Source organism: Parastagonospora nodorum (assembly GCF_000146915.1).
Source record: "Parastagonospora nodorum SN15 chromosome Unknown scaffold_36, whole genome shotgun sequence".
Lineage (NCBI taxonomy): Eukaryota > Fungi > Ascomycota > Dothideomycetes > Pleosporales > Phaeosphaeriaceae > Parastagonospora > Parastagonospora nodorum.
Genome location: NW_001884584.1, coordinates 56,819 through 69,432, shown reverse-complemented (window position 1 = coordinate 69,432; position 12,614 = coordinate 56,819). Strand labels below are relative to the sequence as shown.

General features: G+C 52.0%; 8 protein-coding genes across 8 annotated transcripts in view; 4 read left to right on the top strand and 4 right to left on the bottom strand.

The window, feature by feature from the left end:
- The window catches only part of SNOG_15153 (hypothetical protein), a gene marked incomplete at both ends in the record, with an annotated part of 2,683 nt that extends 453 nt beyond the window's left edge, over window positions 1-2,230 (bottom strand). The window contains one exon of the mRNA XM_001805264.1: window positions 11-2,230. Within this exon, the coding sequence (XP_001805316.1) occupies window positions 11-2,230 (2,220 nt within the window). The remainder of the gene's footprint in view (window positions 1-10) is intronic.
- Window positions 2,231-2,578: 348 nt separating this feature from the next.
- SNOG_15152 (hypothetical protein) lies at window positions 2,579-2,809 on the top strand (the record flags this gene model as incomplete). Its single annotated transcript, XM_001805263.1, is given in 2 exon segments — window positions 2,579-2,609; window positions 2,628-2,809. 2 exon segments carry the CDS (start codon window positions 2,579-2,581, stop codon window positions 2,807-2,809), a joined length of 213 nt encoding a protein of 70 aa, XP_001805315.1.
- A 590-nt stretch (window positions 2,810-3,399) lies between these two features.
- SNOG_15151 (hypothetical protein) lies at window positions 3,400-4,707 on the top strand (the record flags this gene model as incomplete). Its single annotated transcript, XM_001805262.1, has 3 exons — window positions 3,400-3,504; window positions 3,551-3,937; window positions 4,314-4,707. 3 exons carry the CDS (start codon window positions 3,400-3,402, stop codon window positions 4,578-4,580), a joined length of 759 nt encoding a protein of 252 aa, XP_001805314.1. The 3' UTR covers window positions 4,581-4,707.
- Window positions 4,708-6,360: 1,653 nt separating this feature from the next.
- On the top strand, window positions 6,361-6,728 carry SNOG_15150 (hypothetical protein; the record flags this gene model as incomplete). The annotated part of the gene is made up of 2 exons (XM_001805261.1): window positions 6,361-6,606; window positions 6,702-6,728. The coding sequence occupies 2 exons, from the start codon at window positions 6,361-6,363 to the stop codon at window positions 6,726-6,728; spliced, it is 273 nt and encodes a 90-aa protein (XP_001805313.1).
- A 397-nt stretch (window positions 6,729-7,125) lies between these two features.
- On the bottom strand, window positions 7,126-7,504 carry SNOG_15149 (hypothetical protein; the record flags this gene model as incomplete). Its single annotated transcript, XM_001805260.1, has 2 exons — window positions 7,126-7,197; window positions 7,430-7,504. The coding sequence occupies 2 exons, from the start codon at window positions 7,502-7,504 to the stop codon at window positions 7,126-7,128; spliced, it is 147 nt and encodes a 48-aa protein (XP_001805312.1).
- Window positions 7,505-9,309: 1,805 nt separating this feature from the next.
- SNOG_15148 (hypothetical protein) lies at window positions 9,310-9,734 on the bottom strand (the record flags this gene model as incomplete). Its single annotated transcript, XM_001805259.1, has 2 exons — window positions 9,310-9,377; window positions 9,401-9,734. The coding sequence occupies 2 exons, from the start codon at window positions 9,732-9,734 to the stop codon at window positions 9,310-9,312; spliced, it is 402 nt and encodes a 133-aa protein (XP_001805311.1).
- A 578-nt stretch (window positions 9,735-10,312) lies between these two features.
- SNOG_15147 (hypothetical protein) lies at window positions 10,313-11,641 on the top strand (the record flags this gene model as incomplete). The annotated part of the gene is made up of 1 exon (XM_001805258.1): window positions 10,313-11,641. The coding sequence occupies one exon, from the start codon at window positions 10,313-10,315 to the stop codon at window positions 11,639-11,641; it is 1,329 nt and encodes a 442-aa protein (XP_001805310.1).
- A 306-nt stretch (window positions 11,642-11,947) lies between these two features.
- SNOG_15146 (hypothetical protein) overlaps window positions 11,948-12,614 on the bottom strand; it is a gene marked incomplete at both ends in the record, with an annotated part of 2,103 nt that continues 1,436 nt past the window's right edge. Inside the window, 2 exons of the mRNA XM_001805257.1 lie at window positions 11,948-12,096; window positions 12,151-12,439. Of these exons, the coding sequence (XP_001805309.1) occupies window positions 11,948-12,096; window positions 12,151-12,439 (438 nt within the window). The remainder of the gene's footprint in view (window positions 12,097-12,150; window positions 12,440-12,614) is intronic.

Sequence of the window (12,614 nt, the reverse complement as noted above, 5' to 3'; positions counted from 1 at the left end):
GAAGCCAAACTCGACACCCCATAGCCATGTGCGATAACGGCCCGGCGTGAATCATGTCTGCATCAAGCAGGTTGTACTCAAACACGCCACCGGGCTTGAGGCAGCGGAAGCACTCCTTCAAGCACAAGTCGTACTCGTCAGATGAGCGACCAAGGGGCTTGGAGGTCTTGAGAAGCTCGTGGAGAGTGCGGGCAGAGATGACATCGAAGTGGCCAGAGGGGAAGGGAAAGGTCCACAGGTTAGGAACGGTCATGTGCTTATGGTTGCCTGGCCCGGCAACATTGTCTGACAAGTTGTTGCCAGCAGTGTAGACGGTGGTGACGTGGGCATATGGGTAGTCATAGGCGACGTTCCATGCCCAGTCGTTGGTGGCAACACCACCGACGTCAAGAATGCGTGGTGCGCTGGTGCGCGTGATACATCTGGTCGCAGGCTTGCTAAGGAGCTTTCCGCCATTTAGCTGCTTCTGCGCTTGTAAGACCCATTGGGTAGGAAGCATCTGGTCAAGGGCTTGACGCTCCGTCTGAGCGCGTGCGATTCTCTCCTTCAGGACAGTTGGGTCGTTGACGAAGAACTCGGAGACGGGTCGTGGTGGCGCTGGTCGTTCAGGCTCGTTGAGTTCGAACTTGCCAAGGAGTTGGTCACGGTGTGCAGAGGGTGTGCAACGGCGCTGTAGGTGCATTGCTTCAGCGCGAGCTTGTCGGTGAATGAAGGTGTCTTGCTTGTGGGACCTGGAGCGAATATACTCTAAACCCTGAACGTAAGTCATGATTGGTTCCGGCGCAGACTCCTCTTCGGGTGTCAGAGCAGTTTGATCGGCGAAAGTGACAGTCTTCTTGACGGCAGGCTTGTCAATAGAGTTTCCACGGCTGCGTGTCTCGGTCGAAAGAACCGGAGAGCTGATATCGCTCATGTCCCGAAGGGCAGCTTGCAGCTCATCTTGCTCCTCCAACCACCGACCAGTCATCTCAAGATTGACTGAAGAGAGCTTCTCGAGCTCAGCGTTGTAGTTCTCATTGTACTGGAAGATGGTCTTGCTTGGGTTAATCTCCTTGATCTCGACATTTTCGTCGACAGGGCTTAGAATGTTGGGTCGCGATGTTGCCAAACCATCTTCATGGCCATCGAGAGTTGGGCCGGAGAGACTGGAGTTGCGCTGAGGTAATGCTGAAAGAGGTGCGGGGGCGGTGTTACGTCGGCCCTCCCACGGCACACCATAGAAGTTTTCTGCAGTGGATGTGTTGGGAACTGATTCCTCTTGCTTGGGAATACTCCAGGTGTGGCGGGCGGATGACTGGAGCGAGGAGAAAAAGCCACCGGGAGACGGGACGGAAAGGGCCGAGATGGGAGTGCTCTCGTCAGAATCATTGCCCGAATCGACCGAAGGGATGGTAAGACCAAGGGATGGCCGGGATACCTGTTGCATCTCACCCCTTGACTCTGTTACAGAGTAGGTTTGCTCAGATTGCTCAGCTGACGTTGAGTTGCCAAGGTGCTGGAGGGTTTCCATCGCTTGCAGATCGAGTTGAACTGGCTCCCAGGAGTCGCTCGCAATGGAACTGCACCTCTGCGACATGATGGGAGTAGCTGGGCAGCTCAGTCTGTCCATCTCTTCTGAGGTGAGGCTGCCATCCAGAGAAGGTGCAGCTGAATGAGCAGGTACATGGAGGTTGTGCGAGTCGATCATGTCCAGAACCCTTCGTGATGGAGTCAACATGTGCGAAGGGGTCATTGGTACGGCCGAGGTAGCGCTCTTCAACTTCTCGATAGTCGGCCAAGCAGACGGCGAAGGAATCACGAGAGATGGGTAACGGTGGCGCTTGGGTTGCCCTGCAATTTTCCTGACGGAGGTTGAAGCATGAAGAGGGACCTCGGCCTCATCGTCGGTGATGTCGTAGAGAGAGTCAAAATCGCTGTCTGTTCGGCTCATACGACTGGCTTGGGGGTATGTCATCGTGTGGATAGGAAAGCGAGGCGAGGCCTGGGGTGTCATGTCGAACAAGCGTGCCTTTGGCGTGGGGAAGTCGTCGGTGTCGCGTGGTGACACAGCACTAGGTAGAAGTGTGGATGAGGGTGAGTAGCTAGCCGAGAAGTAGTAGGTGGCGATGGTCGAGTCGTCTTCAATGACATTTAGGTTGTGCCTCTGGTCCAGCGGAGACACATATTGGGAGTTGTCCATAGTGCCAAGGACTGCAGGGTTGTATACTGCAGGTCGAAGGGTCTCAGGCATGCTGGTATATTGAGCTGAGGTGAGCTTCGCCTCGCGCTATTATTACTAAGTTTACTTTCAGAATCCCGAGTTGGCTGGGATGCCGTAAAGTGGGGAGGTATCCAAATACAAATGTACAGGGTACCGATTGTGTTGGATGCAGTATTAAACGGGTAAACCCCAAAAACGCCGATCTACAGCGGGATGTAAAGATAGAATGCTCCGATCAACGAAGGCTTGGGGTTGGTAAAAAGAGGCCCGGAGGGAGACAGAAGTGAATGGAGAGGAGACTACGGCGCGAGCGGCACAGCAAGAGTATATATCGCGCGTAGACGCCTTCCATTTGACTCACCGAGAGCTAGTACGACCATGGCACCCGCCCGAGGCTGCATTGCCAGCTGTCTGTCCATTCGCACAGCGGCTTCGGTCGAGGTGGAGGGATCAGAGCGGTTCAAGGCCGGCCACGACATGCCGACCGCTCTTGTGCCATTGTGGTTGGCCAGCCCGAGTACATGGCAAGCAGCATCGTTTGGAGGCGCTGCTCGCATTGGGCCTAATGTGCCTTGTGCTGCGGAGCGTGGTTGGATGTTTTCTGTGTAAGCGCCGGGCTGTGTTATTTTGGGCGCGTCCGTTCTGCACCTCGGACCAATAGAGAGGCAGGATCGCGTTCTACAGCATAGTCGCCCAATAGCGCCTTGCCAACTTTGTCGTCTTCTCTCAAGTCATGTTTCTGCTCTTTTTGGCTTCGCTGAGGCTGGGGTCCATGGAGTTGGCGTCGTCCCATGCCACGCGCGATGGGAGCAGCCGTAGCCACGCCGCAACGTTGCCGATGGTTCATGCACACGTGCGGACCAGCACATGACTTCTATATTGGTCGTGGCAGAGGCCGATGTGGAAGTGAGGCGTCGAAACATGGGCGGGAGCATGCCTGAATCGAAACAACAAACGGATGAATAGGAATGGTGGAGAGAGATCGCATAACAATGCAGTGACGCACCCGGTCGAAAGCATGGACCATGGTGGGGTAGGCGTCTCGCTCTTGCTACTCGTGCTACTCAACACCACACGCATATCGTGATCTCTGTCACACGTCAATTTCCACCGTCACCGCCTGTCCTGCTATTGGCGCCCTAACCTCTTCTTCAATCGTTAAACGAAGACCATTCTATCCCCGCAGCAGAGCCGCCGCCATGTCACCGCCCGCAATCATCGCGCCGTCCATTCTGTCCGCAGACTTTGGAGCGCTAGGCAAGGCTTGCTCTGACACCATCGGGCAAGGCGCGGACTGGCTTCATGTAATGACCAATCCGAGACGGCATGGCACGTGACTAACACACTCAGGTCGATATTATGGACGGCCATTTTGTGCCCAACATGACGTTCGGCGCTCCTGTGGTCACCAAGATTCGGCCCCATGTAGATCGCCCAGCCAATGCACATGGCAAAGGAACCTTTGACTGCCACATGATGATTGCAGAACCAAAGAAGTGGGTCCGAGACTTCAAGAAAGCTGGATGCGATCTTTACTGCTTCCACTACGAGGCTGCTATTTCATCGACTGCTGCCGAATCTCCCGAGGGCAAGTCGGATAAGAAGACGTCTCCCAAGGAGCTGATCAAGTACATTCACGCCGAAGGCATGCAAGCTGGTATCGCGATCAAGCCGAGCACACCAGTCGATGTGCTCTGGGACATATTGGACAATCCCGCCAAGGACGAAGTGCCTGATGTAAGTACATTTTCCTACACAATGTCGCCTCTATCACAATCGATAGCGCGAAGTATTGCGCGCGCTATCACGGAGGGTTTCGACACGGGTCGGGTTTGGCGAGGCTGGGTAAGGCTGATGCTACCTGGCGCCTCGCTGTGGCGGCGCTTAGGCACGCGAACAGGTCCAACGCCCAGCACCTGTCAAAACAGATCTTCGCGCCCATTTCGAGAAGCTTGCCGCATTCTGTTGACACCAATACACATTGATTGGATGTTTGTTCGCTCAGAGCTTGCGATGTGGACGCTACCATCTGCTCGCCTCACTCAACACACTCGCCAACGCCATTGACGATGCAAGATCACGTGAGCCCTATCCATGAGGCTAACGTACGCAGATGGTCCTCGTTATGACAGTCGAGCCTGGCTTCGGTGGCCAGTCTTTCATGGCTTCAGAGCTGCCCAAGGTTTCGGCGCTACGAAAGAAGTACCCTGAGATGCACATCGAGGTCGACGGCGGCTTATCGGAGAAGACAATCGACCAAGCTGCTGATGCAGGCGCCAATGTCATCGTTGCAGGAAGCGCAGTATTTGGAGCATCGGACCCGGGCGAGGTCATCAAGAAACTCAGGGAAGCTGTCGAGAGTAGAAGAGGAAAGCTATAAAAGTGTTGCAGGTGAGATGGCGCACTGTCACGATGCAACGATAACGACCGCACCCAGCTGCGCATATACCGGCTTACAAGATAAACGTAGATGACCAACGCGAGGAAAATAGATCGTGAACATTATGAGAAGTCTAATATGGCTGCTTTGAGCATCGGTTCGTGCGGGACCCACCAAAGTGCTTACTTGCATTGTCGCGACATCGCGCTATTTCACGGCTAAATGGCAAACATCTCACTCATGATCGCTGCCCCAGCAGATAAGAATGGAAATGCAAGCAGCTAGCCTCTTCCCGTTCTTGAAGCAATCCTTCTGAAGAAGGCATCGTCTTGTCTTGCCTGCGCCATTATAAATGCATGCAATGTCGCCCCGCCGCTGCTGACCAACAAGTCATATTTCGCCCCGCATGAACCAGGCGTCATGGCATGCTCGTCGTAATTGATGCTCGAATTGGCTTCGATGCGGGGAAAATCCATGATCTGAGAAATAATTTGCCAGTGCTATGCGACACATGACTTCTGCCAGCCCGTAAGCACTAAAAGTCGAAGCAATTGAACACCTTCCACTTCGACGATGAGTGATGCGCGCTGTCCCTCAACCGACAGCGTCGCCTCGACACTAGACTTGCCTTTCAAGCGTGACGTCCTGACCTACTTGTTTGCAGCTACCTTGAAGGAGTGTGAATTGTGATGGTCGCTACAAGGCAAATTCACAACAACTCGCCCAATGATACGTGCTAGAGAGCACACGTCACTTGAGGAACTCCCAAAGTGAATCACGAATTACTTCCGCATTGATTACACACTCTCTCGCGCAATAGTTCAACACCAACTGTGTCAACTTCTCTGACACTCTCCTCAACTTCTATCCTCACCCACTTCTCGAAGGAAGGAAGCATCGGAATCGGCATCGGCATCGCCAGAAGTCTCTCAAGGCCGCAAGGAAGTTACGGGAATCATGGCCCCAGTCATTTATCCTGAGTTCGACTCATTTCCGGGCCCCGATATATCAATAATCAAGATCCTACTCATACTATCGATCTATATCCACTGTTTCCGCATGGTCCATATTCTCCGCAAGCACCCGCGTCATCACGTCGTCGGCTATGAAGCACCTCTCCACCTCTTGAGCGCCTCATGCATGTGTCTCCTGGTTCTACCGTGGAGCCGGATGCTCACATCTATCCTACGGATATCTGAGCTTGGTTTCGGTCAGACCCTCCTAGTCTTGGGTCTGGTGCTGCTTGCCAGCGCCGTGCAATGCATACCGCTCCTGGTTTGTCATCACATATACATCACGTGGAAGGACGGTGTGATGGCACGATAGGTGAATGGTCAGATGCGGGTAAGGCCGAATTGTTCGAGAGAGACGCTTTTACGGGCTATGGAGGCGATAAAAGAAGACAGTGGAAGGACTTTGACGGTTTGGAAGGATGTGGGTGAGTCTGAAGTTGGGGTGGAGAAGCTGGTGAGGCGATGAATACATCACACGTCCACGCACGATATAGCCTGGGCATGCGCGTATCGAGCGTCATGGCATCGTGCATATCTCACCAGCGCTTCAATGAAATCATCAACAATCACCTTTGTGATCAAACACAATACCACGTGAGCACTATCAAATACTATTAACACACCGCGTTCTTTCACGGTCACACACGAACAAACCGCACACGGCCCAGACCGACGCCAAGACTACTTTTTCACTTCCAACCACGTGTCGCAACACACCCGCGTAACCATAGACAACCTCAATCGATGCTCAAACAACTACCAGTACCATGGCCTCGCCGTTTATCCCCCTCTGTCTCAGCCTCTTGCTCGCAATCTGCATCCCTTACAGCATCCACGAACACCCCGACTACTGCGACTGCTGCGAGTGTCCTCTCATTCTAATGGCACTGACTGGTCTCCTTTTCATCTTCTACATCCCCTACAAGGACATTTTCGCAAACGAGTTCCAGGTTTTGGATTGGATGCATTTATTCGCAGCTGTTGGGGTACATTTGTCCGCTTTACACATGCTGGTTAGTCAGGTTAGGGAGGCGAGGGAGGTGGAGACTGCGCAGGTTTTGGAACAGTATGGGTTGTTTCGTGGATGAGGAAAAGACGTGATGCCTAGGTGGTGTGCAGGAGGAAAGGTGTTTAAGTGCCTTTTGTATGGGTGCAACGATGGCTCCTGTAAGAGTAGGCTATTCGAGCTTGAAATTCGAGACCACTAAAAGCGGATGCTTTTGCTGTGTGTATTCACTATTTGCAAATTTTCTATGGAGCATACATCTGTTCAGAGCTTGTTCTCATTTTGCGATGATGTAAGGATTTTAACCACGTTAAAAAAGAGATAAAGCTTGGTCGTTTTCGACTGACGTCCACCGTAGATTACGGACGTTCATATTAAAGCACGAGGCTAGAAAATACAAAACGACACAGAATATTGAGGATAGTTGTCACAACTATCATATCCTACCGTCTACAACATCCAATAACTACCATTCAGATAATGACTCTTGCCAAAGGCACCTATCCTCCATGTCCAGTACAAGCCTTCAACTCGATACCATTGCAACCTCCTCATCATTTCCAATCTCCTTCCTCTCCCACTTCTCCATGATACTGGCCTACATCTTGATACCCATATCCATCCCAAATGGCCCCAGCAAGATAGACATGGGCCGCGCCGCAGAACCATATAAAAGCGAAGGATAAGAGTGGTGCAAGCGTGGCATTCATGTAGCTCACAAAGAGAACTAGCGTGGTATGCAAGGTAAATAGGGCCCTGCCTTGAAAGGAAGCAAGGATGGGTTCCACGTGGCCTGTGAATAGTGCACGGGCGATGTAGATAAGTTGTACGTAAGAAGGTGACGATAGGGTATTCATGACGGTGGAGAAGGCGAAGGCGGCGAGTTGCGTAATGGCAGAATGCATGGTGTGAGCCTTGAGCTTAGTGGATTGATTGCTAAGTGTTCAGTGTGCGGTACGATGAGGCAGGGTTGTGTTGTGTCGTGAAAAGTTGTGCTGTGTTAGAAGAAAATGTTTAACATGATTTTATGGCATTTGCGCAAATATCTTTCAGAAGACAATTTTAGTGGCCAGCCTTGCCCTAACTTCGGAGTGAATGCACAGCATGCATGCTGCTCTTTCACTCAACACAGTCTCACCAACACAGCTTCTCCACACCCTCACTAGGCCTTCCGCCCTCCACCACCTCATCCCATTCTGCCCAGATATGTCCATCATTTTCGAGAAGAAAACGGAAATAATTATACCCCATTTCTCTCCCATGTCTGACTCTAGGATATTTTCCGGCCAGCCACTGCTCCAAAAACACGGTACGCGCCTTTCTCATGAGGATGAGCCACAGGTGAATGAGGATGGCGGCGGAGCCAGTGGCGAGAAGCAAACATGCCAACCAACCGACCCAACCTCCAAGCTCCTCGGGTTTCGAAGCGTGTTTAAGGAGGGACGTGATTGTCCATAAGGCAGAGACCAGGGCCACATGGATGAGGAGTCAAAGCGTTTGGTAGGAGCCGAGCCGTACGTCTTGCGCATATTTTGGACCAGTAAATTTCTGGCGACGATGTTCGTGACTATGGCGGGTAGGCCCATCGTGAGTAATTATGCGGGAGATTGATTGGATCTGCGGTCTTTTGTGATACTTTGATGAGGTTGAGCAAAAAGAGAATGCACAGGCACGCGAGGCGATGACGAACTTGAAAGATTTGAGAGGTATTTGTGTTCCCCGTTTGGTCGGCGAGGCTATTTACAAAGCCTACACAAGCAATACTAAGAGTGAATACAGCAAACTTATTAGCGCGCTCCCGTTCATCAGCTTGTCGCTTCCGATCACTTCGATTCACAATTCACGGCCCAAGGTCATAGCAACCATCTCTGATCTGTTGCTCAATCTGCTCCAACAGCTCCTGCCTTCCCTTGCGATTTCCCACTCCCCTCCCTGCAAGCCACTGGCATTCAATGAAATACATCCATTCTGCATAATCGCACCACATTAGGGCAAAAAGAGCGAACCAGGTGCATCCAAGGAATGTCAAGAGTGGCTTTTGTCGGGCAAAAGAAAATTCATGCGGCGCATAAAACTCCCAAAGAATGTCCAAAAGGCCAAGGGTTGTAATTTGGATCACTGCAACAATGGAGAGGAATAAAGCGCGCATCAAATCGTGGTATTTATCGGCGTGGCTTCGTGGCGAGGTTTGCGATACGTCTTGAACAAACTTACGGACCGTGTAATAACCTAGTAGAACAGTTACCAACCTCTCCGTAGCTGTGACGCATATGGTAAAAATTTGTAGTAGGTAGTGAAATGTGCGAGAGACGAAGTATGGATGCATTCTGCAGGCGCGCAGAAGCTTGTGCGACGACTGAGTAGAGTTGTGGCTGTGAGGCGTGAGAATTTTGTAAAAAGGTTAGGAAATGATCTTTGGAGGAGCAAAAGCTGACGGAAGATGCGGTCAATCATTGCCTGAGAGTAAACTCTGCGAAGTCTCGCTACTAGCTTCACTTTCTCTTGACTTGATGAGGCGATGCATTAAAAGTTGTGCCTGACTTTGCACTATCTAGCTAGGTGTGTGTATGGTCAATACGGTGTTCACCGTCTGCCATGCGCTGCTCAATGCTACAACATGGTAATGCTCCGCTTTCTCAACTCCTGCACTCCCTAGACCACCTCCCCCTTATCTACCACTTCTATCCATCTGCCATTCCTTGCCCGCCACTCAAGATGTGCCCACATAGCCTGCCTCTCCTTCCGCGCCTGCACTCTCCGCACCCTCATACTCTGCCACTGAAACCGCAGCAAAGACGCACATAAAAGAATAAATGCAGACCAAAGCATCGCCAGAAGTGAACACATGAAGGCAGCCACGAAAGGTGCGGGATCGGGTACGCGGGTGATGCACTGGAGGATGGTAACGCCAATGCGTGCTGTGGCCTGGAATATCAGAGATCCAGCTGTGTACCATAGTTCGCTGTACCCGGGTGGGGGATTTTGTCTTCTTAATTCAAAGAGGTGTTTCATGTGCGCTATTAGGCTGACTATCTCCATAGAAGTGAGGATGTCGACGACGAGTTGGTGTTTGCGTAGGGATGGCCGACTTGCGGATATGAGTTCGTCGAAGAATGCGGGCATGATACTGCCCATGGCTGTTTGACTGATATTTTCAAAAAATGTAAAGGTTTCATAAGGTAGAAAGCGTGGGAGAGGAAGGTTTTGCGAGAAAAGCTGTCATTGGAAGGTGCAAAGTTTTTATACTGTGGCTTTTCATGTGAACCATGGTTCTTGAGCGTGTCTAAGCGATGTCAGATATCTGGATCGGATGTCTGGGCCCGAAGCAGTCATGGCTAGCTCCCATGAAGCTCTACCATGGTAATATCAAGAATGTGTCGTGTCAGGATGAACAGGGATGAAGCTGTCGCAGTAGCTTTCGTGTTAGGGTGGACCCAATTGGCCCACTCTTCTTCTGTATAGTCGTGAAGTTTTCAGACTCTAGTGCCATCCTTAGACAGACTGTTGAAAGGAAGTTTTTCGCATAGCACGTGGAAGGTCGGTAGAGATATGGAGGGCGCGGGAGATCTACAGAGCTATACCGCTTTCGGTTAAGGGAGGTCAATGCGCAGAATTTCCAGAAGACAATCCAGTCACTCTCACTGCCACCTCCAATCTATCACTCACCAAGGCATGTTATGCTACGTTCCCTTGGACATTCGATAACCCGCGCCATGGCATCTACACCGCCTGCACGTGTTCCCATCCCCAAGAATGGCGTCGACTACCGCGGTACAGTGGTGCTCGCGCCCATGGTGCGCTCCGGCGAATTGCCCTCGCGCCTGCTCGCCCTCAAGTACGGCGCAGACCTAGTATGGGGTCCGGAGACAATTGATCGCGCCATCATTGGTACTACGCGCCGCATGAACCCGCACACGAACACGCTTGAGTGGTCGCGCCTGCCGACGAGCAAGCTCAAGAACCCCGCGTTGGACCCCGAAAACCGCGAAAGTGTGCTGTATCGGATACACCCGGAGCTGGAGAAGGGCAAGCTCATATACCAGATGGGTACTGCGAATCCAGAGCTGGCGGTGAAGGCGGCAAAGATGGTGGCGGCAGATGTGGCGGGCATCGATGTCAATTCGGGTTGTCCGAAGCCCTTCTCGACGGCGGGCGGCATGGGGGCGGCACTGCTCAAGACACCAGACTTGCTGTGCAATATTCTCACAAGTCTGGTAGAAGAAGTGGGCAAGCCGTACGAGATTGGCATCTCAGTCAAGATCCGTATACTGGACACACCCGAAGAGACAGCCGCGCTGGTCTCGCGACTGGTCAAGACGGGTATCACAGGTCTCACAGTACACTGCCGAACCACCCCCATGCGCCCTAGGGAGCGCGCCATCCGACACCAGCTCAAGATGATTGGGAACATCTGCAGGGAAGCGGGAGTCGCATGCGTCATGAACGGCGACGTCACATCGCGAACCGAAGCGCTGAAGCTCATGGAAGAATTCAACGTCGACGGCGCCATGATCGCGACCGAAGCCGAGAAGAACCCGAGTTGCTTCCGATCAGACGCAGAAGGCGGACCGCACGAGTGGCGCTCGCAGTGGAAGACCGTTGTCACCGAGTACATGCGCTTCGCGCTGATGGTCGAGAACAGGTGGGGCAACACAAAGTACTTACTTGGCCAGATGATTCCGGGCCGGGACAAATGCTACCAGGCGATGAACAAGTCGAGGTGCTACACTGATGTAATCGGCGCACTGGGTCTTGAGGGCGTCGAAGGCATGCTTGAGCATGCAAAGACGGTTGATGCGCACCTTGGCATACCGCCACAGGAGACGAATGCGGCGAAGAAAGCGAGGGTCAGGGAGATGAACAAGCAGAATGCTCAGGCCAAGGAGCAGAAGGAGAAGCGCAAAGAACCACATGACGAGCAACCGGAGGCAAAGCGGGTGAAGGCTGCTGAACCACCAGTGGAACGCCCAGCAGAAGTCGAGGCGCCCGTCGCACTCCAGCCTGAGGCGGCCACCCCAGCCCCTGCTGCGTTGAGTGTGTAGATATTTGATGGTCGGCTGGCGCTATTTCATTTTCAGGTGTTTCTTTGGGTGGCATGAGCTTTGAGCATCTACGGGAGCATCAAAATGATATGATCGCACGATTCCAACGGACAAGTGAAGTATAGTAGGTATATAGCTTTACAACATTGCTTAAACTCTATTCGATTCTCTTGTGTACAGCATTCTTTAACAAGAATAAAATACACGATAGATTAATAGTCAAACGCTTTTAATCCCTTCGCCTGTAGATAATAGCATATTCATTGTCAAGATGCTAGACGAACATGACGTGTTCGCGCGTCCGCATCATTGATCGTCGTTCAAGTATTTGTGCGGGTCCGCCAAAAATTGCAGCCACCTAGAGTGTAAGGGGGCATCGAAGCGCAGTATTATGCGCTTGATATGTCGATCAGTCAGAGAGCCAGGTATAGACTCGCTGAAAGTGACATATGAGACTAGCACGCTATTAGCCATGTGACGACAAACCTGTAACATTGATATTAGCTCACGTTTGAGTAGTCTTGGTAACGTCCAGATTGTTGCGAACTGCTCGAGCATCAGGCGAAGAACCGTTTTGTCATGCTCAATCTGTACTCTGAGAGTACCATCCGGAGTCGTGATCGACTTCCCATGGATATCGAGGAAGACAAGTGTAGTGAACACTACGAATGAGATGGCTGGATCAACCTTCACGCAGAACGAGCTGTCCCATTGTTCAGCAATGCAAGCAATGTTTTGACAGATCTCGAGGACTTCTTGCCAGCTTATCAGCCATTGCTCATCTAGCAGTACGCCACACTGCAGCAATGCGAGAAGTAGACGAGCCATAAGCAGCTGAAACAGAGTGACGATTCGCGCATGATGGTCAGCGTGCGACTCGTTAGAGAATGCGTTGCGTTTTGGGTTGAGCCAATTCAACGGCAAGGCCAACCGCAGTGCAGACAGTCGTCGATCGACCTCAGTCAATCGAGAA